The sequence below is a fragment of the Crinia signifera genome, chromosome 5, assembly GCF_055691185.1.
Source record: "Crinia signifera chromosome 5, ASM5569118v1, whole genome shotgun sequence".
Lineage (NCBI taxonomy): Eukaryota > Metazoa > Chordata > Amphibia > Anura > Myobatrachidae > Crinia > Crinia signifera.
The window spans coordinates 207,841,616-207,863,525 of record NC_139221.1 but is presented as its reverse complement, the minus strand read 5'-3'; the positions used below and the strand labels follow the sequence as shown (position 1 = coordinate 207,863,525).

At 41.3% G+C, this 21,910-nt stretch overlaps 1 protein-coding gene across 1 annotated transcript in view; it reads right to left on the bottom strand.

Moving 5' to 3' along the window:
• The window catches only part of VPS41 (VPS41 subunit of HOPS complex), a 258,397-nt gene that overhangs the window by 84,285 nt on the left and 152,202 nt on the right, over positions 1 to 21,910 (bottom strand). Inside the window, exons 9-15 of the mRNA XM_083188469.1 lie at positions 17,613 to 17,759; positions 17,319 to 17,385; positions 12,032 to 12,129; positions 7,912 to 8,041; positions 5,030 to 5,145; positions 2,188 to 2,244; positions 1,508 to 1,569 (exon numbers count right to left, since the gene is read on the bottom strand). Coding sequence (XP_083044595.1) covers positions 1,508 to 1,569; positions 2,188 to 2,244; positions 5,030 to 5,145; positions 7,912 to 8,041; positions 12,032 to 12,129; positions 17,319 to 17,385; positions 17,613 to 17,759 — 677 coding nt within the window. The remainder of the gene's footprint in view (positions 1 to 1,507; positions 1,570 to 2,187; positions 2,245 to 5,029; positions 5,146 to 7,911; positions 8,042 to 12,031; positions 12,130 to 17,318; positions 17,386 to 17,612; positions 17,760 to 21,910) is intronic.

Here is a 21,910-nt window from a genome sequence, read left to right as displayed (position 1 = left end):
CAACAGGGGACCAGGTATTCACTGCACCCGATCGTGCATATGTAATGATCGGGTGCAGTGAATATATGAATATGTAATGAGCGGCTCTCGGCTCCCGGCCCCCTGCTGGCTGCTCTGTGTAAAAAAATATTATTTTTTTTAATTAAATATATATTCATGTGCTATCAGCACATGAATAAAAATAGCATGTCCCTTTTTTGACACCAAATGTCAAACAACAACAACTTTATTTTAAAAGTTCAGTTTCCACTTCACCATGAAAAGATGTTGATTTGCTACATGGCGACACACGGCGAGAATCACTTAGAAAGACGGCGAGAAGTGCACGTTGAATAGGGTGATTCGCTTTCTGACCCAAAAAATCACCTTCCAACGCGAAAATAGCACAAATTCGCTGTGAAACGGTGAATTATCCTCATTGAATACTGCCCTTAAGGCCCCCATACACTAGCCGATTTTGGTCAGATTTCAGCCAGATCAGTCGGATCTGGCCGAAATCGGACCAAAATCGGCTAGTTTTGTTGTCCCCTCAGATCCGATGCGCGGTCCCGTGCGCATCGGATCTGCGTCGGGTGGTCGGACCTGCTGCACGTCCGACCACCCGACTTGGGACCTAGTGGGGCGGCGCGGCGGTGGAGGGAGCAGGGGGGGCTGGGGACGCGGCGCAGCTGCGGGGGACACAGGCGGCATAGAGCCGGGCAGGGGGAGCCGGCCGGGAGCTGTCAGTAATGAATAAAAAAAAAAAGCCCATACAATGAATGGGCGGCCTGTGATTGGCTGAGCGCTCTCTCAGCCAGTCAGCAATTGGCTGAGAGAGCGCTCAGCAGCCAATCACAGGCTGCCCATTCATTGTATGGGCTTTTTTTTTTTATTCATTACTGACAGCTCCCGGCCGGCTCCCCCTGCCCGGCTCTATGCCGCCTGTGTCCCCCGCAGCGTCCCCAGCCCCCCCTGCTCCCTCTACCGCCTCACACAGACGCTGTCCCCCGCAGCGTCCCCAGCAGCGGGGGACACAGACGTGTCCCCCGCAGCGTCCCCAGCCCCCCCTGCTCACTCTACCGCCTCGCACAGACGCTGTCCCCCGCAGCGTCCCCAGCAGCGGGGGACACAGACGTGTCGCCCGCAGCGTCCCCAGCCCCCCTGCTCCCACCTCTGTAGCCCCCCCCCCCCCCCCTGCTCCCCGGGTTTTTTACATGTGATAAATCGAGACGATTTATCACATGTAAAAAATGGCACATCAAGTGCCAATCTAATCAAGCTCCCCCGGGGAGCAGCCGGGGAAGTTCAGGGGGAAGTCGGGGGCGACTTGTCCTAAGGACAAGTCACCCTAGTGTATGGGGGCCTTTAGAGTGTCAACCTTTGCCATTACAATAGCTAATCATATTATCCTGTAAAGTAATCAGATAAATGCTACTTCTACCCAAAGACCACTAACGCTGCATTCAAATGCCTCCATACATTATATAATGTACAGCGTGTCACAATTACTTTACTGTGATATAATTACCTGGCAGCCATGTCATAATCTCCTTTTTCCACCAGATGTGTTATGTAAGCTAAGCCAATATCCTAAAAATAATAAATAGAATAATAGAAAACAGCATTTCTCAAATACAATATATAGAATAAGCCAAGTTACAGATGTGTCCTCATACATTTATATATTGTATATATAATGTGTGACTGAGTCTGTATACAGAGAAGACCAAAACCTATATTGCAGCTCTGTGTACAGATTCAGAGACAGATTTATTAAGCTTGGAGAAGAGATAAACTGGAGATAAAGCGGTGAAAAGGTAAAAGGAGATAAAGCACCAGCCAATCAGCTGTGTTTGAAAAAGACAGTTGGGAGTTGATTGGCTGGTGCTTTATCTCCTTTTACCTTTTCTCCACTTTATCTCCAGTTTATCTCTTATCCAAGCTTAATAAATCTGCCCCTCAGTCACACACAGATATACAGTATCAGCACATCATTTCCTCATGCATACCAATCACCTTGCACTGTGATTATGAAGCATTTTCATGAAAAATGACAATATGGTGTAAATTTACCTAAAGTTTCTAAAACAGACTAGATTTGGTCTCTTATTGTCTAGAAAGCAATAAAGTACAAATTGAAATGACATTTTTCATTTTAAGGAACTACCCCTAAGAATTTCGCTAAAAGTGTAACTTTACAATACTCACCAAAACGTCATGTCTCTTAATGTTCTTCTGACTAATCTCTGCAGCCATAAGAGCTTCCTACAGTATAATGTAGACAATATTATTAAAAAACGGAAAAAAAAGAGAATCAAACTAATTAATAATAAATCAATTAATGATCTGAAAATAATCAGTGTGGAATATTGTCATATACAGTTTACTGTACCTGTCATGTTAAAAATGTGGCAAATGCAGCTTAACCACTTCTGGTTCATTAAATCATACAAGTTTAATGCTGAGAGTGCACACTTATCTTCAGAATTTACCCTGGATACACATGGAGGCCTCTTTTTCTTGCAACATCTTCTAACATTAACTCCGAATTTACAGCAGACTAATCATACCACCAGCACTGGTATAGGAAGCACAACACATTTAAAAAGTTGACACAAGACCCAAAGGTAATAGAAGCATTGTCCTCCGGGCACCAGCTGACAGGTTGGCGCCAAGGAGGCACATTCGCATTTTTAAATGAGCACACTGTTGTAGGCATGCTTTGGGTTACTGTTACTATGTGTAGCCAGTGGTCACAAGGACCAGAAGTGGCTTGCTGGAAGTACAAGAACCTCATCCAGGCTCCCTGCCAAATCTTTCTTCTCCATCTTTCTTACTGTACATGTCTCATAGTAACAGTGGGAGAGTGTTAAACTGTCCAGCTTTAAGCTCCAGGAACAGGTGATGGGAGGTTACTGAGAGGGTGATAGGGTTCCCTGGGGGCAGTAGCTGGGAATCATGCATCCAGGCACTCTGTTCATAGTTCCATCACTGAGTGTATTTACAGTAGCAATTTAAGCAACAGAAATGTAACAATTGTTATGTAAAATAACAGCATGATTTCTCTCCAATTTATGTGCTAAATGTGCTTACATTTTCTTTATTAGCTGGAGCTAAAGCAATAGAACTTAGGAAGATGTACATGGTTACACCGGTCAAAGAATAGAACTCTGGGTACTTGTTTCCTAGAACGGCCACAATCGTGAGTGATCGTGGCTCTTAATTAAGGGACACGATCCTCACGATGTGGCCGATTTTTTACAATTTTTTCCATTTGATTGACAGAAATCGGGTCAATCGGTCGGTCGCGACCAATTAAAATCGGCCGCGATGCGACCGACCGATTGACCCGATTTTTCCATAGACTTCAATGTTAAAAAATCTTTTAACATTGAAATCGGTCGGTCTTGTGCCATTATAATGGCACAAGATGAGATGGGCTTGATTAAGTCCATCTCACATAGGGAAAAATGATAAAAAAGGTGAAATGGGCCAATATGACCCATTTCACATTTTTTATGTGCCCGCCATGACCCCACGATAGACGTCAACCCGAAGCGTGGCGAGCGCAGCGAGCCCGCGAGGGGCGGCGGTGCGCGTCCTCCGACCTTTTCATTCCCCTACTATCCACTAGGGCGTGGAGTGAGAATAGAATAGTGTGGCGAGCGCAGCGAGCCACCGAGCCCGAAGCGTGGCGAGCGCAGCGAGCCCCGCGAGGGGACGCGTATACCTGTGAAGTTATACGCGTCCCCTCGCGGGGCTCGCTGCGCTCGCCACGCTTCGGGCTCGGTGGCTCGCTGCGCTCGCCACACTATTCTATTCTCACTCCACGCCCTAGTGGATAGTAGGGGAATGAAAAGGTCGGAGGACGCGCACCGCCGCCCCTCGCGGGCTCGCTGCGCTCGCCACGCTTCGGGTTGACGTCTATCGTGGGGTCTAGCCCACTTAGTAACATTTGGGGGGGCAATTGAAAATAATCATGTGAAAAAAAAAAAAAAATCGGGTGAAAAATCGGTCGGTCGGATCGGTCGCATCGCATGCGACCAAATCGCATGCGATGCGATCGATCCGATTTTTTATCTTACGACCACAACAATCTAAATCGTTGTGGCCGTTCTAGGAAACAAGTACCGAACTCTGCATGAGCAGTGGTAATAGAATGGAGGTCAATACTCTCCTGGGCTCAGCTTTGTAGAGAGACCATAGACTGATTTGCCCCATAGCCTAGTCATAAAATGGGATTTAGCAATGTATATAACCCATATAATTGGGTTCGATTATACATGCTTATAAATTCCTAAAAATGCAGTTTCTTATTTATTTACATAATTGCGTAAAATATGCCCACACCAGTCAGTATGCTGTCCATACCTATACACCAATATATGGCATTTTTGTGTACTGCAAACAACTCTCTTATTTACTGCATAAAGCACAAAAGAGGTTATCGAATTACATGCAATGTGGGTCTGGCTGATAAAAAAGAAAAAGGGCATCCAAGTGCGTAATAAAACATGGAATCTAATTTTTTATTTCATGTTTTTTTCCAGCTCTGACAATTGCTTATTGTGGGATTATGCTTTGGGTGCCTAAAGCATAATCCCCAATAAATGCCGGAGTTAGGGGGAAAGCGATTAGCAGTGGTAAATTACTGCTGCTAATAGGATATTCCCCTACAACTAAATACCCAGTGTGAGTCCATGACCATTCCCAGTCCTCACTCTGAGAAATGACATGTTGTCCAGGCTAGTACAAATTGGGAGTGGAGAGAATTTACTGATAGCGAACCTTTGGAGTGAAAAATAAATAAATTAAAGATATGACACCTATATGAATTTCAGTTTTTATCAGTGGTGTCATTGTGAATCCATTTGGAACCTCATATAGAAACTTGGCAATACTGCAAAACATCACATTTTTTCTGCATTTATAACAAGTGGTTAGCACCAATGTTGATACTTGTGACCGTTTTGCTGCTACTATAAATATAATAATAAAATATATTATAAAGATTCTTTTTTTAACTTTTTCTACAGAATATATAAAGTACCTCATATTTTTTTCTCCCCAGCAGCCAGTCAATGTGGTCATCTTGATCTCGTTCTTTTGCCAAAACAACATCTCTTGGACTTATTATATAAAAGAGGGATTCACCTTCGGCATACTCTACAAAATACGAGAATATTTATATACAGTATGTGAAATCAATTATTGTCAAATACAAGGTGGCTATAATTACTTTACCTATTCAGAGCTGTCTACAGCGCTAATAAGCAGACTGTCACCAAATTTCGTAACTAGACTATTAAAACAAACTATACCAAAAAGTCGGACTAACGATTTAGCCAAGCGACTCTCAAAAACAGAGATGCGCTGGATACAGGTATATCGCTTGGGCACACTAGTACCAAGAGGTCTGAACAGTGAGTTCGAACTAAAACCTTTCCTTTCCTGAAAATCTTGATTTATCTATAACTCTTCTTTTTCCATTCACTAAGGTGTCTATTAAAAGGTGCTGGTTGAATATTAGTGTCTCCCCTTAAAAAGAAAGTTTTATTGTATTTTATTATATGTAGTTTCTAATTTTGTTTTTCTATTTTTTAGCCCATGGATGGAGTAAATTTCATTGTAAACAACTTCCGGATTCCCCTTGAAATAAATTGCAAAAATAATTCTCTTTTTAACCTATTAACAGAATACTGAGCATTAACAAGCCAGCGACTCTGAGATAAATACTGCAATTCTTAATGTACAGGCTTGGAACGCACAGCTATGCCTGACGGAGCGCAAGCGGGCGTCATGGCAACGTGAGGATACGTGAGACCGTGCCGGAGAATCTGAGAGCGGCACTTCCGACTATACATGATTAACGCGGTGACGTGTTTCCAGCATTTGGAACGCACCGCCATGTTTTTCGGGGGTAACCCGGAAGTTGTACGCCGATTAGCGGCGCAAGTGTTCAGCTGTGTAAATTTACCTACAGGTATATATACCTGAGCCCTAAGACTGTTTGGCATGCTTCAGAAGAAGGAACATAGATTCCGAAACGCGTTAAGCGTGCCATCTTTTACACTTTGGACTGGCATATCCCGCAAGTGGTACATCCTGGCAGAAGTTGGACCTTGAACTGTGGCCATACGATTCCGGACCGGTGAACCCAGCTTGAGAGGACTTCTATCGTTAACATCTGTATGCTGTTTTGCCACAAGGATTGCGTGTCTCATGCTTTTATATCAGTCATTTTATTGTAAGTGCAACTGTTGTATTAAATCCCTTTTTACATTGCTGATCTGCACTATGTCCTGTTGTATTGTGTCTCCCCTGCTTGTTTAATAGGGGAGGAAAGAGGGACCTGTGTGTACCAGCCATATGACCATCCAGTAAAACAAGGTGTATGCGGTTTGGTAATATTACCCGAGGTTTGATTGATCTCTGAATATAGTTATCTTGAGCTCTATCCATCTTATTCACAAACCATCCTTAAATAGACTATTAAAAGGCACGAGAAGAATGATTCTATGGATATTTAGTTGCTGATGTATTGTGCTGTACAATATACAATGCCAGAAAACATATTAACACATGAACTAAGAGAAATCTAAAATTGAATTTCAAATACTGAATTTTTGTCAAAACTGAAAACGATATTATTCTGACTTGAAATTTTAATTATAAAATCTAAAGGTTCACTTTTAAAAAGAGCTAATATGGCACAATGCAAATTCCTCTGGTACGTTAGTTGAAATTATTTTCCAATTTTACAAAGAAGTAAAAACATTTTTAAGTGTAATTTGTTTGATGCATTTTTACCTTGTCGGGTGCTAGATTTCCCTTAATTTATCTACCCCATACATTTTTGTTTCACTGAAGCATTCTCCACATACTGAATGGAATAGTCTAAATATGGGGCATTCCACATCTTAATAAGTGCTGCAGACAGCTTTGAATATGGAAACTTTATATATTACTATAAATACGTCCATGTCAGAATTTCATGTGGATCATCATTTCTGAAAAAAGAAATCAGGAACTATATTTTATCCAAATTACATTATAGGGTTTCCTAAGAAAAGACTGTGGAAGCCCTTATGGTATGTTTTTGACTAAAACATGCCTGTGTATAATGTTGTCAGCATATACTGTGGGCACCCCCTACTTACTAGATCTTCAGAATGCCCAGATGTCTCAATACTTAGCTATACATACAAATATATGGTAGCGAGATGCAGTTTCTGGCTATCATGGGTAGTACAGTGACTGAGAAGAGTGACAGAGAGAACACCACCATATCAGTGAGGAGGAAAAGTAAAGGTGACAACAGATACCAAAGCTAACCATCAGTGTACTACCTGCCCACTATGTAGAGGCCATGAAAGTGTCGGACTGGGGTATTATGGGCCCCCCAGGGCAATTCAGTGGTGAGGCCCATGTTTAGTGGTGAGGTCAGTCTCCAGAGGGGGTGTGGCCAGCTACCAAAAAGGCTTGGGTATCCATGTAGTGCATGGTCTGGGCCCCTTAATAAAAATAAATAGTAAATACTGCTAGTGCATGCAAGATAATGTATCATATGAATAACAGCAGTGCACTATAGAAAATACATCGTAGTCCAGTGCATCGTAAAATAAGTATAATGTAAAATTCAAGTAAGCAGTCTGGAATCAGATCCTAGAGGAGGAGGTGGGGCCCACCGGGGGTTTCCAAGCCTGGTACATGTCCAATTTATACATGGTAGCTACAGTAGATGGCTGGTGAAAGCCTTAAGTTACCATATATAGGAAATGAAAAAGGTATGTGTTGTTTGGAAACTGCACAAAATTATTATTTGCAGGTTAAATAAAAAGCACTTTGATACACCCCCAATACACTGGTGCACTTTGTGCACTCTAGTAGAGCACTTAATATTTGGAAAATTCCTGATGTTCATCTTCTTACCCAAGCGATAATCCCGGCACTCATTCTCCTGAAAGCCTCTGACTGTTATGGCATCTGAGGAAACCTCTTCGCATGAATCTGCATGTGGCTGAATTATATCAAGGCGCGGCCTCGCACAAAACACTTTATTCTGGAACCATAAATAAATTATGTAGAATTGGCATTAAGTTCCATTTTCACTTATTATTAACATTTTAAATAAAGCATACTGTATGAATATACACACAGAATTGTATGCTGTATACATAACATTTAAGTCAAAATCATCAGCATAAAATTCCAGAGAAATTCACCAAGAAATGACTAGTGGTAGCCCAACAAGAAAGCAAAATGTTTAATTTAAAGCTGAAGGTTTGATTTCTGCTTGAGTGATCAGCATTATGTATTAGCTTGCAGAGGTCTGCCCTGTGTCCCATGGCTACAAATGTACAGTATCATGTTTCCACGGAGACCATCACTTCGGAATGAATGTTGTACCATGACTGGCTTTGCCCCTTATGTGTGTCCAGACCTCACATTTAATACAGAAAATCCACTAAATATGTGCATGCAGATTTTCCCATTATAAAGACTAGTATGTGTAAAGTGGGGGGTGCTCATGATACATGTAGTACCAGGAGACGCACAAACAAAACTTTAAGAGCTATGTGTGGAAATGCTAGGAGCTTAGGAAATAAAATCCCAGAACTAGTTGCAATAATGACAAGGGATGAACTGCATATTGTGGCTATTACAGAGACATGGTGCAATGAAAATCATGACTGGGACATAGCTGTACCAGGATATACTTTATTTAGGAAGGACAGAATGGGAAGAATCGGAGGAGGGGTTGCAATATATGTAAAAAAAAAAAGCATAAAGACTACCTTAATACAAAGTATTGAAGAAAAAAATGAGGCCCTTGGGGTGACCATAGAAACAGGGGAGAAGGCGATTCTTCGTATAGGGGTGATCTACAGACCACCAGATCAGGAAGATGAACTTGATAAGAGCCTATTGCAGGACATCAATAAAATGGCATTAAAGGAGAGGTGATAATAATGGGAGACTTTAATCTACCTGATGTAAACTGTGAGTTGCCTGTTGCAAGTTCCACCAGAAGTAGGGACATTCTGAATTACTTGCAAGGAGCATCCCTCCAGCAATTGGTGAGGGAGCCCACTCGTAAGGACGCAATATTAGACTTAAAACTTACAAATGGTGACAGAATATCTGATGTGAATGTGGGTGAAAACCTGGGATCCAGTGACCATCAAGCAGTATGGGTCAAAATAAAGACAGAGACCGACTCATCGCACACAAAAAGAAAGGTTTTAGATTTTAGGAAGGCTGATTTTGTAGAGATGGGAAACTCTGTAAGGGATTCTTTGGCAGAGTGGAGGAACTTGGAAGGAGTGCAGGAGAAGTGGAAAAAATTAAAAAGTGCAATACTAAAAGCAACAGAACTTTGTGTGAAAAGAGTTTGGAAAAACACAAGGAAAAGGAAACCATTGTGGTTTGCGAAAGATGTAGCAAGTATTGTAAAAGTAATTTAAGCAGACGCAGAATAATGTAGTAGATAAATGGAATAGCCTCCCATCAGAGGTGGTCGAGGCAAATACAGTAGTACAATTTAAACATGCTTGGGATAGGCATATTGATATCCTTACAAAAAAATAAGGATCATATATGGTTTGAGGTAACACGTTTAAAAAAAGGTGCAGACTAGATGGGCCAAGTGGTTCTTATCTGCTGTCAAATTCTATGTTTCTATGTATGCTTATAAATCATGTGATTTTTTATGGTAATTAAAACAATTACAAAAAAATGTACTGGCTTATTAGGGCTGAAATTGTTGAAACACTTGAGCCTTGGAAGCTAGAGACTATTTTGGTGATGTCTTTCTCAAGGTGCCCATACATGGTGCATTTTGCGGGTGCGATGCGATGTTCGCTCCCGCACAAATCCCATCACACAGTTCAAAAAGTATATGTCACCCAGGACCCTCCATCAAAGCCGGGCCAGGTAAAAAGTACTCCCCCCCCCACCCATTTTGGTACCACGGACTATGCCTCAATAAGCAATGCAGTGAGATTAATGCTGCCCATACACGCTGCTATGCATGCTGTTCCGATGTGTGCTTTGAGGTGCGCGCTCCCGCGGTAAAAAACTGGTAATAAATAAAAAATGAATTTAAACACGTCCACAAAATGCAAACTACTGCCATGTTATTTCATATAGCAGCTCTCAAATCAAAATTATACAAACTTTACTGGGTGGCAAATATAAAACGCATGATGCTCTTCAAAACAATAACAAAAATATCGTATGCGGCATACACACAGGGCGATTATGCCCACCGTGGAGATGATAGGCGGCTGCATCACACATAACAGGGATGCAGCTGATTTTTCTCAGAAGTGTGACTGGTTACTGCATAAGGGCAGGGGAGAAGGGTCCCCAGGGAAGATGGCATGGACGTGGACTCTTCTGCCACTGTGGTGGTTGATCATGTAAGATGCAGGGCCGTCTTTTCGTATGGGCTTAATGGGCACTTGCCCAGGGGCCCCAGGTGTATAAGGGCCCTATTCTGATAGCTGAGGATCCCTTTTTTCCAGGGATACCAGAATTTGGAAAATCGGCCCTGGGGAACTGGAGATATCCAACTTCAAAGCAGCAGTCCACATCCGACCTGTTAATTGCAATTCCCAGTCATATTTCTCAGGTTCTCTCTAATTTAGAGTTTTTCTGAGAGTATATTCCAAAAGCTGGGACTCTCAACTTTCTGTCGACACTAGTGGTTTGTCTCTATCATGCCCAGAACCAGAGATATCAGCCTTCCAGCAGCTGATCCCTGCTCCAGCTCCAAACGTTTGGTGTACAGTTTTATATGTTTGTCAATGGATTGCTCTGGCTTCTGATCTCTGATCCCCAAGTTCCAGGCAACTCCTGAAAGTTGGGACTCTAGGTTTTTATACTATTGAAGGCTAAGAAATCTATTTCCAGATAATAGCGATATCTGCAGTCAAACAATCTACCCTTCCACTGGAAAATGATGAATATTAAGCCCACTCCATTATCCAACCCTCTCCTGCGTATAAAACACCCCTTACCTCCATGTAAGTCATTTACAAGGGACCCTTCATTCAGCTCAGTGCCCCCTTCCACACGTTAGTGTTCTCCCTCCCACCACCTGTGCAGTAAAGGAGTAATTAGCAGAAGTTACTACTCCAGGTCCTACATGTTGAATGAAAGATAGAGCACCCCCTGCCACCCGTGGGTCATCAAAGCTGCTGCTGATAGCACCCCCCACCCCTAGGAGGGGAGAATGGGTAAGGGCGCCAGTGCATTGCTTTACCCAGGGGCCCACATTGCTGTTAAGATGGCCCTGGCAAGATGTATGCGATCACCGACCCGTTCACCTCCGGCATCAGCCCAAACTAATCCTGTCTTCCTGCCCTCTCTCTGTGCATTTCCAGGCCCCCCCCCCAGCAGGTGGATGGTGGCCGCATCCCCCCACAGACTGGGTCAGAGCGGAGGGGGCCGGGGGCAGGGGGGGGGGGGGGGTCACCTGGGGTGCTACAAGGGCTGGCACCATCCCTGATTATACCCCTATATCTAAGCAAAGAAATTAAGCACGGATCACTCTGTGTGTGGGCATCTCAACAACGGCGTCACCTTCGCCGGACTAGACTTAAACTGCATGCAGCAAATAGTCATCGGCAGTTCTCTCTTACCAAAGAACACTGGCAAGATTGCTGGTGCATCGCTGTGTGCTGAGCGATCTGTACTAAGCAGTCGCCCGTGTGAATTGGGCATTACTGTTACTCTTGTACTAAAAAGAAAACATGGCTTCTGGGATAGGTGAATTTATTTTTTATAGTTAAAACAAAAAATAAATGTTGGATGAGGAAATTCTGCTCTTCTGAAATAGTTGAGAATGTGTTATCCATGACAAATTTATTTAGCTCTGATGCTTGAATAAATTGTATAGAACATTATTCACCCCATACATTTAGAAGAATGTCAGTATGCACAGAGCATACTGTGTAATATTCATATTTTTGTGGTTTAAAGTAATAATAAGATCAGAGACAGAAGGTCCTTATATGTTATGTTTCATGATTAAGGTTATATTTACCGCTTTATCAGACATCTCCTTTACAAAGAACAGCATCACAAACTGATCGCAGAGAGGTGCAATTCCACTAATGAAGAATTCTGTATCAAACTGTGACACTAAATAGAGAATAAAATAAAAGTTATAAAACGAGGGAGAAAACAGAACACATGAAATGTTGTATAGGCTACCTGTGGTTCTCCAGCTGCTGGGGAATTACAAGTCCCAGCATGCCCTGCTAGCCAGAGGCTGTTATACTGTGCTTGAGTGTACAGCTACGCAACAGCTGGGTAGCAACAGGTTCCCTGTCTCTGAGATAATGTATGAATTAGCTGGAACTATTCACCAGCATTAACTCAATCAAACCCTGCTGTCTACACTGAAACACGGCGCAGTGGTCATTACACGCAGCATTACGGCATGACAACGCTTATGTAGGAAATGGCTGAACATTCCACACAATCCTTTTCATCAGTTTAGAAGTGCAGACATCTGAGCCAAACCTGCTCGAATGTCATTCATCCAGAGGCAATGTTACTGGGAAAAGCTTTCGAACACACTATTTCACAAACTGAGAATTTGTCTCGCTTTCCACATATTGCTTACAGGCTTGGAACAAGGTTTGATCTACAAAACAATGTAAAAAACAGGATCTTGAATGAAATCCTGACGTCTCAGCAGGGCTCTACTAATATACTAACTGCATTTTGTATGAATTTACAATAGTTTTACATAAAGACAGCAGAAAATAAAAAAGCATTATATGCAACGTAGTAAACTGCATATGATTGTAGATGAAATATTTAGCTATTGGTACTTGTATTCAATGAAAGTGAATCTATCTATATATCTATCTATCTATCTATCTATCTATCTATATATGGTGCAGGAACAGATGGGCGTCACTCTAGGTCTCATGCAAACAGGTGATACTTTAATGGGTCAACGACGTTTCGGGATTACTCCCGTCGTCAGGACCAACACAACAATACAAGTGCAAACATGTGTAAAATATATAGTGAGTGACTTACAAAACATAGGACCTGCCGTGCTGCCTCTCCTCAGGCAGGTCCTACGTTTTGTATGTCACACTATATATTAAACGGCGTTTTAACACATTAAAGTATCACCTGTTTGCATGATACCTGGAGTGACGCCCATCTGTTTCTGCACTGTATTGGTGGTATATTCACCTTGGGAAGGCACCAGGGCATTTCACCTTTGGAGAGCGTGGAGTGCCGGTCATTCTACAAAGCTATATATAGCTATGAGGAAAACTGGCTGGTGCCACAAACTGTAATGTACCTCTAATACACTCCTTTTTGCATTTGAAACTTTTGCGTGTGCTGGTTCGTTTCTTGCGTTACCAAAAGGGAGATAAATGTACGTATTGATTGCCTTATGAACCTTGCACCGCAGTACATGAAAAATCTCTATATCTGTGTGCCACCTTGTTCTAATCGCTATAGATATATATATATATATATATACACACAAAAAATATCCACACACATATATAGTTGTTGCAGCCGAATTGCATGAGTTGTGCTACTGTATGAATTTTATTTCCTTCCGCGAGCCACTGTTTCAGATTAGTGAACAAAGAAGAAGTCACAGGGAGCCTAGTCAGGCGAGTATGGTGGATGCGGCAACAATGCATAGCTCAATTTATGCAATTTGGCCATAACAATTCCGGATAAGGGAGCTGGTGCATTGAAAAAACGAACCTATGAATCAATCTGAAATTTGGTGTGGCTTTGTTTGAAAGATGGTAGTACTGTACATGACAGTAATACCAACTTTCCACAGTAACGCCACCTGTCTTCAAACACAGGTACTTATTGATCCACCCTTGTGTATATATATATATATATATATATATATATATATATATATATATATATATATATATATATATATATAGCAAGAAGGTGGGGGGGGGGGGATTGGGGTGCGCTACCGAATATAGAAACTGTACCTCCCAATATAATACAATGAAATCAAAAATACATTTATGAAATTCGTATCCTTGTATTTGAAGATGTTCACAATGATTAGGCCCAGTCCATTTCAGGATAAATAGTCCTTTTATTAATGATATATAAATTATTTACATTAATAAAAGGACTATTTATCCTGAAATGGACTGGGCCTAATAATTGTGAACATCTTCAAATACAAGGATACGAATTTCAGAAATGTATTTTTGATTTTATTGTGTTATATTGGGAGGTACAGTTTCTATATTAGGTAGCGCACCCCAATCCCCCCCCACACCTTCTTGATTACTATACTGTTCCTCACTAACAGGAGGAATTTTGGTGGTGCTGCACATACAACTAAGCGCAATTCAGAGTCAAACCCTTTCATATATATATATATATATATATATATATATATATATATATATATCAAATAGTAAAACCAGCGCTGAGTGTAGGAATTGGAAAATCCAGTGAATGTTCCTTTAGCTGAGTAGAAGGAATATATTAGCCAAGACCAAAGTCCTTATGTGTGCGGACTGCAGCAACCTTCAGAAACAAATCCTCAAGGATCCAATGAGGTAGGAATCTGGGCAAAAACAAAGAGGAAGGTGCGCTTAATGGTGCATTAAAAGAGTTTTTAATGAATAACAAATGTTGGACAAAGGGGAGCAGGGCATTTGCTCGTACCAGAATTAAAACAGGGTGGACTGGATACCACGTGACATATATCAACCAGGCTAGGCAGCTGGGCAATCCTGGTCCCAAAGAACCGAGTACATCAAAAGCGCCCCCCGCTGGGTTGCGGGCAGACGCCTGAAGGAGAGCGGGATCGGGCGGAGAGTCCACAGGAGCAGCAAGCCAGTGAATGCACATTCACTGGCTTGCTGCTCCTGTGGACTCTCCGCCCGATGCTCTGCTCACCTTTGTCCAACATTTGTTATTCATTAAAAACCCTTTTAATGCACCATGATGCCCAGATATATATATATATATATATATATATATATATATATATATATATACCGTATTTATCGGCGTATAACACGCACTTTTTTCCCCCTGAAAACAGGGGGAAAAGATGGCTGCGTGTTATACGCCGATATGCGTGCTATACGGCGGTAAATTGCGGTAAATATACCTGTATTGGTATATAATAGGTGCGCGCCAGTGGTGTCCAGGTGTGCACCACTGGCGCAGCACCTCTACCCCATACCTCCGATCAGGCCCAGTCCCCCTGTCCTCCGGCGATCGTAGCTTCCCCAGACCACCCCGGCGCGCCTGTCACTTTACAGTGACGTCGGCGGCAGGCTCGGGTAATGTCGGCCAGGCTCGGGGGGACTCGGAAGCGCTCAGGCACCCGAGTCCTCCCGAGCCGCGAACATCCCCCAGCCTGCCGCCGACGTCACTGCTAAATGTGACAGGCGGCTAGGAAGGGGGAGAGAGGCAGCAGGGAAGCTCCGGCGTACTAACGCCGGAGCGAAGGCGAGGGGGGGGCGGGCTGCTTTTAACCTTCTGTGGTGGGTTTTGCTGGGGCAGGATAAACCTGCCCTGGTAGGTTTGTCCTGCCCCAGCACAACCCACCACCCAAGGGGTTAAAGCTCCTCCCTGCACAGTGACTCCTTCCTCCCTGGCTACAGCAGCGTCATCAGCCTTTCCAAGCGCTGGCTGTAGCCTGGAGGAGGAGAAGGATAACTGTGCTGCCCTGCAAGTAAAATCCAGTACGGTATTTAAATTAATGCTGTATGCTAATAAACAGTGTAATAACACTGTAATAAACCTGGGGGCTGGGGGGGCGGGGGGGGGGGGAAATGATGAGTGAATTTCTCTGGCTTCTGCTTTATCTGAGTTATTCTTATTTTTTTCCTGGAATTTCCCTCTTAAAATGAAGGTGCGTGTTATACGCCTGTGCGTGTTATACGCCGATAAATACGGTACATTACATACACAAGCCTGAAGAAAATACCCACGTATTGAAACGTTGCTCGAAATAAAAGTCTTTTGCACTGATTGTATGGTCTGGAGTGCCGCGTCATTTTGCCGTCCATATATATATACATATATACACAAGGGTGGATCAATGTGTGTACACACACACATACATTTTAGAATATATATATATATATATATATATATATATATAGCCAATGGACCAGCACTCTCCACGAATGATTCACAAGCTGCGTGCCTTTGTCAAAAATCTGTAGACAGCAAGGTTCCCCAGCTCCCACCGGACACCAGGAAACCGACATGTCACTGCAGCACTTCTTCTAGCAAACGGTGACGTTTATTGTAACGCCCCAACGGCTCGTTTCGGGGTTTACAGTATTGCCTCTTGAGAAAGGGGGAAACCCCGAAACAAGCCGTTGGGGCGTTACAATAAACTTCACCGTTTGCTAGAAGAAGTTCTGCAGTGACGTGTCTGTTTCCTGGTGTCCGGTGCCCTCTGACGAAGTCTTATGACGAAACGCGTCAGGGTGTGGCTTACTACGCTCTCCGTGGCTGTCTCCCTCTCCGGTGATTTCAACTAGGCTGTTCCCTCCAGGCAGCGGCATCGCAATCCAGCCCTGCGGCTTCCAGCGAGTTGAACCAGCTATTTCCCGGCTTGATCGTGAGCAGCTTTGCCGTTTGGCTTGTTTTATATTTATATCGTGTGGTATCTAGCCCACAGCTATTATTTACTAGGTACGAGTCCCAATTATCTGTACCTTGGAATTTTATCTCTTTTAATATTAAAGTACCTTGGGTAATACACCATGAAGCGCATCTCTTCTGTTCTTGCCTAGATTTCTTCCCCCTGTGGATCCCAGGGGTCATCCTTGGAAGATTTGCTGCGGGTCAAAAGTCAAGGACTCTGGTGTTTGTGGTCCTTGTTTTATACAAAGGTCGTGTTTTGGACTGGATTAACTTTTAAATTGTTTGAAGCGCACACAGTTTCTTTTGTTCCAAAAAAAATATATATATATATATATATATATATATATATATATAGCCAACAGAGAGGTCTGGCACTCCACTTGCCTGCAGGGGGTGGCTAGAATGTATGTGCCCGGGTGCTCACGCAAAAGCCACTGCGTGCTCCAACATAGACATAGAAAGACGTGTCACTCCAGGGGCTTCAACAAACATGAAGTTTATTGGCGCATATCATATGATATGCACCAATAAACTTCATGTTTGTTGAAGCCCCTGGAGTGACAAGTCTTTCTATGTCTATATATATATATATATATATATATATATATATATTTAAAATACATCAAAATATTAGGTAAAATATTGTGCTGGCTACATACTTTATCATTAAAAGAAAAGTCAATTATTACCAATCTCGACATAACGGTTAGGTAGATCTCTTATTTCACTGGCATGACGCTCTTTCACAGAACAAATCTGCAATAAACAATAATATATTACCAGGCACAGTATCGAGTCATTTAAATCGTGTTGAACCATCACTGGATTGCATCCCCATGGAATGGGAAGAAGCTTTTCATCAAGCTTTATATTTAAGTAAAACTGAAGTGGAACAAGGACAAGGTTGGAAAACGCATCAAAGCCCCATTCTTTATATAGAAAAAAACATCACTTGTATAAGATTAAAGATTAATCACAAGTACCTTAACAGATTTCCCCCATCCAATTACAAGTGTTAAACTATCCTTCCAGAAGAGGCTGCATGGGTACATGTCTGGGCGCAGACTGGTGTCATCTCTGGGTACATTAGTAATCCTTTGTCTTGTGATTATGTCGAATATCTTTATTCCCTATAATGAAAACCCAACATATGGTTAATAAGTATTTTTTTTTAAAATAAAAGAGCAGTATAAATGTATCTTAAAGCAAACAGTTCCCACTTAAATAAGCAAAACCTTCAATTAAGTAAATACATTTCAAGAATTTGAAGACACATACACCAGACTCTTGTAAACATGTGCAAGGGAAAGGCTCATGACCAAAGTTTTTATTATATCTTCAGGATGGGTGCCGGACGAGGTCCCGACAGTTGGGATCCCGACAGTCATTACCCGACGTTGGGATCCGACTGTTAAAACACCGACAGACGGGTTCCCGCAGGTCCACCGGCTATTCTCCCTCGTAGGGGGCCATGACCCCCATGAGGGAGAATAGAATAGGTAGCGAGCTTAGCGAGCCACTGTGCCCGCAGGCTTTGTTGCGCTCGCCATGCTGTCTTGAGTCCGGCCAGTCGGGATCCCGATGTCGGGCTAATGACTGTCGGGATCCCGACTGTTGGAACCCTATACCACACACTTCAGGACCATAAAAAATGTATTGTACATGTAAGCTATATTTCAGTTAAAAATAAAGTGTCTTTAGAACTACCTAAATAAATAATAAATAAATACAATTTATCCAGAGCAATGGGGATGGCGGAAGTAACAAAGTTGGGTAGAAAAAGAAAATCAATGTTAAAATTCTACACACAATCTACAATGCATTTCTATTAGTATTCTATTTCTTTCTGGTGTACTTCATTTAGTTAAGATTTCCCATGCCATTGTCTTAAAATAAAGTTGCAGAAGCTGACTAAAAATAAAAAAAAAAGTATAGTATGCATACAGTAAGACAAACTATATTATACTGTATATTGTAATATGATTTATTCCATGTATTTGTTTTGTTTACAACACACATGTAACTATAGACATAGATAAATAGATAGATGGTACAGAGATAATTCCACTGCATATGGTGATACCACAAATAAATCACTTATACCCCTTTCACACTGCACTTTTGAAACGGTATATTGCTGTTTTTTTTCCATTTTAAAACGTTTAAGGCTGCAGTGTGAAAGTGCCAGAGTTGATTTACCGGTTAAAGTTAACTGGTATTTCAACACGGTTAAAAAGCAGAGTCCTACACGTTTTAAAGCCGTTTTTTAGGCAGTGTGAATGGCTCTATTTCTATGGCTTGAAACGTGTCCTTGGGGGTTAAATGGGTTGAATGTGTGAATGGTATTAAATGATTTTTAAAACGGTTTTCACCTGTAATGTGAAAGGTCTTAAGGTTCAGACCCGTTTTAAAGTCCCATTTAAGAATACAGGGTCAATACCCGTTTCTGCAATGTGAAAGCAGTATTACTGGGTAGATTACAGTACCCCATAAGCAACTGGTCATTCATGGGATATATTTAAAAAATGTGATATATGAAGAAAAAAAATCTTGTATGTACACGGAATATTTTTATTCATTTGGTTGGTTATTTATTATATGTATTACTTTTTACCAGTGCAATGGAATAATTCTTGCCAAAATAAATTCAAATTCTCTCTTAGGTGCCCACACAATGGAATTTTTTTTTGCAGATTGGCCTATTTCCAATAAATTGACCGCTATATATCGGCCGATTTTACACATTATCGGTCGAAAAACGTCCGATATCGGTCGAAAAACATCCGATATCCGTTGAAAAACATCCGATATCGGTCAGGTGCACGCGCTCCCATGGATCTTTTGCTAAATCTTCTGATCTTACATGCTGCATGAAAGATCAGAAGATTTAACAAAAGATACATAGGAACGGACATGGGATCTTAAAGAGAAGTCTTTGGTAAAGATGTGCGCTTGCCTGAAATCTTTTGTCCAGGACGGACAAAAGATTTCAAGGCTAATTTATGTGCACATCTTAAGATCGCAGAACTTTCTAGTGAGTGGGAACCTTTACTTATGTCAACACTAGATTTCCCTCAAAGAGGGATGATGTACTGTTCTTTGAACCACAAGGCAGGTTATAGACATGAAGCACTACAGATGACATTTTAACCTGTAGCATCACATTCATGTTGGTTTGGTGCTGGAGTTATGCAAAGGGTTCACTTTACAGCTGAAGGGTGAGATTTAATAGGATACGAGATTCAGAAAGTGACAGATTTGGTAAGAAATCTCCAGTTTTATTAAAGTGGCAATCATTTACACTGCAAAATCAAAGTGATTTTGCAGTGTAAATGATTGCAGCTGTAAAAAAAACTGGAGATTTCTTACCAAATCTGTCACTTTCTGATTCTCTCATCCTACTAAATCTCACCCAATGTTTTAAATGTTCAGACAGCCAGTGAAAAAAATTAAGTTGTGATCCATTGAACACATAAAAACATATGTACAGCTTGTTGCAAAATTAGCCAGACAAAAGTAACAATAAGATACAGTTTTGAACAAACTTAAGTAACTGTAAATGTAACACAAGGGTTATTTTAGCCTATAGTGGCAGGGATTAAACATTGTTTTTAAAATGATATTACTTTGATGACAGTTATGAGTTATTAGAACAATCAGGTAACATACAGTACATCAAGAAAACAAATAACAATTAATACAAATATTCATATAGAATATAAAACAATATTTAATAATACTGTACATACATACATCAACAAGTCTGGAGTATAGATCACTATTGTCTTGTTCAGAAGCCACAGTTTCTGTCATTAACCCTTTGAGTGCCAACATTGCTAAGTGAGATCCTCAAACGATCTGTTAAAAATGGCAGCGTCACTCACAGCGACTGTTCTTTTTTGGGGTGCAATATTTAACGACACTTCAATGAATTGACTTGGCTGTATTTGTATTTATTTACTAAACTAACAGTCGCTGTGAGCGGTGCTGGCATTTTCAGAAGATATTTTGAGGATCTCTCACAGCAACGTTGGCACTGAAAGGTTTAACATAAAGGGAAAAAGCTTCTTGCTGTGACCTTTAATATGATTTATAATTGAAAGAAATAAAAAATAAACAGTTTTAAAAATGAGCACTCTTTATAGCACTACCATAATGGTACAATGTAAACAGAATTGTCCCTACAGATGTACAGATTCCCACACTCATTCCAACAAGCAGAGTTGAACGGGAACTGACAGCATATAGCACTGCCATGGCCTATTGAGGATGCATCTGTTCTCCCAATATGAATCCCAATATTCTGCAGACCAAAGGAGATACGCATGCAATACAGAAGGTGGATCATTTGTATATTACAGAAAGTAAAAGTCATAATTAAAGTCTAAATTGATATCTGAAGAGAGGGAATGATAGAATAACTATTCTATATACCAAATGTCTGATGCTCCTTTGAAATACAAACGCTTAGTAATTCTACAGTAACTACACATAGTATACACTGCAGTAATAAACAGCTCTTTGATTTTGACACACAAACCAGTTTGGCACATAAACAACCTACAACAAATGTTCCTGTATTTGAAACAATACTTCAAGGTTTTCACCTGTCACTGGGCAATCAAGACTAAATTATTCATAGAAAGAGGACCAAGCATGTATAAGTAATTTACTTAGTCATTATTCATCATAATGCTCTGTTGCTGTTTATATGATTGAAGTCAAGACAAAAGGTACTGCCTATGATCAAAAAGCCATGGTCCATTATAACCATATTTATTCAGACTGAACTACACAAGCTGACACTTAAGTAACAGCCTGGCTGTATGGAATGTTTGGCTGTATGGAATGGAACGAGAAAAGAAATCATGAAACCAAAGCACTAAGTAGCAATTTTATTTTGAGCTTGTACTTGCATCTCTGTGACAAAGGGACATGCTAAAGGACATATAATACAATAAAAAACATTGCGATAGTTTCTCTCCGCACCATAGGACAGATGTTGGTTACAAAGATGCATTTAGTATTAAGCATGTAAGGACACAATGGGTCAAACTGTAATAATGATCACATCCCTTACAAAAAAAACAACCCCTCACATTTAAAAGGACTGTGTATGTCAAAGGAGCAATATTCTATCATCAATGGTTTCTTCTATGGTTCTGTGCAGCCTTCGGCAACAACAGGAGCGTAATGTACTTTGTTTCTCGGCTGAAATAATTATTTTCTTTCAACTGAGACTGCAGTGGCTTCAGTAGTTGAAGTAGCTTCTGCTGTTTTA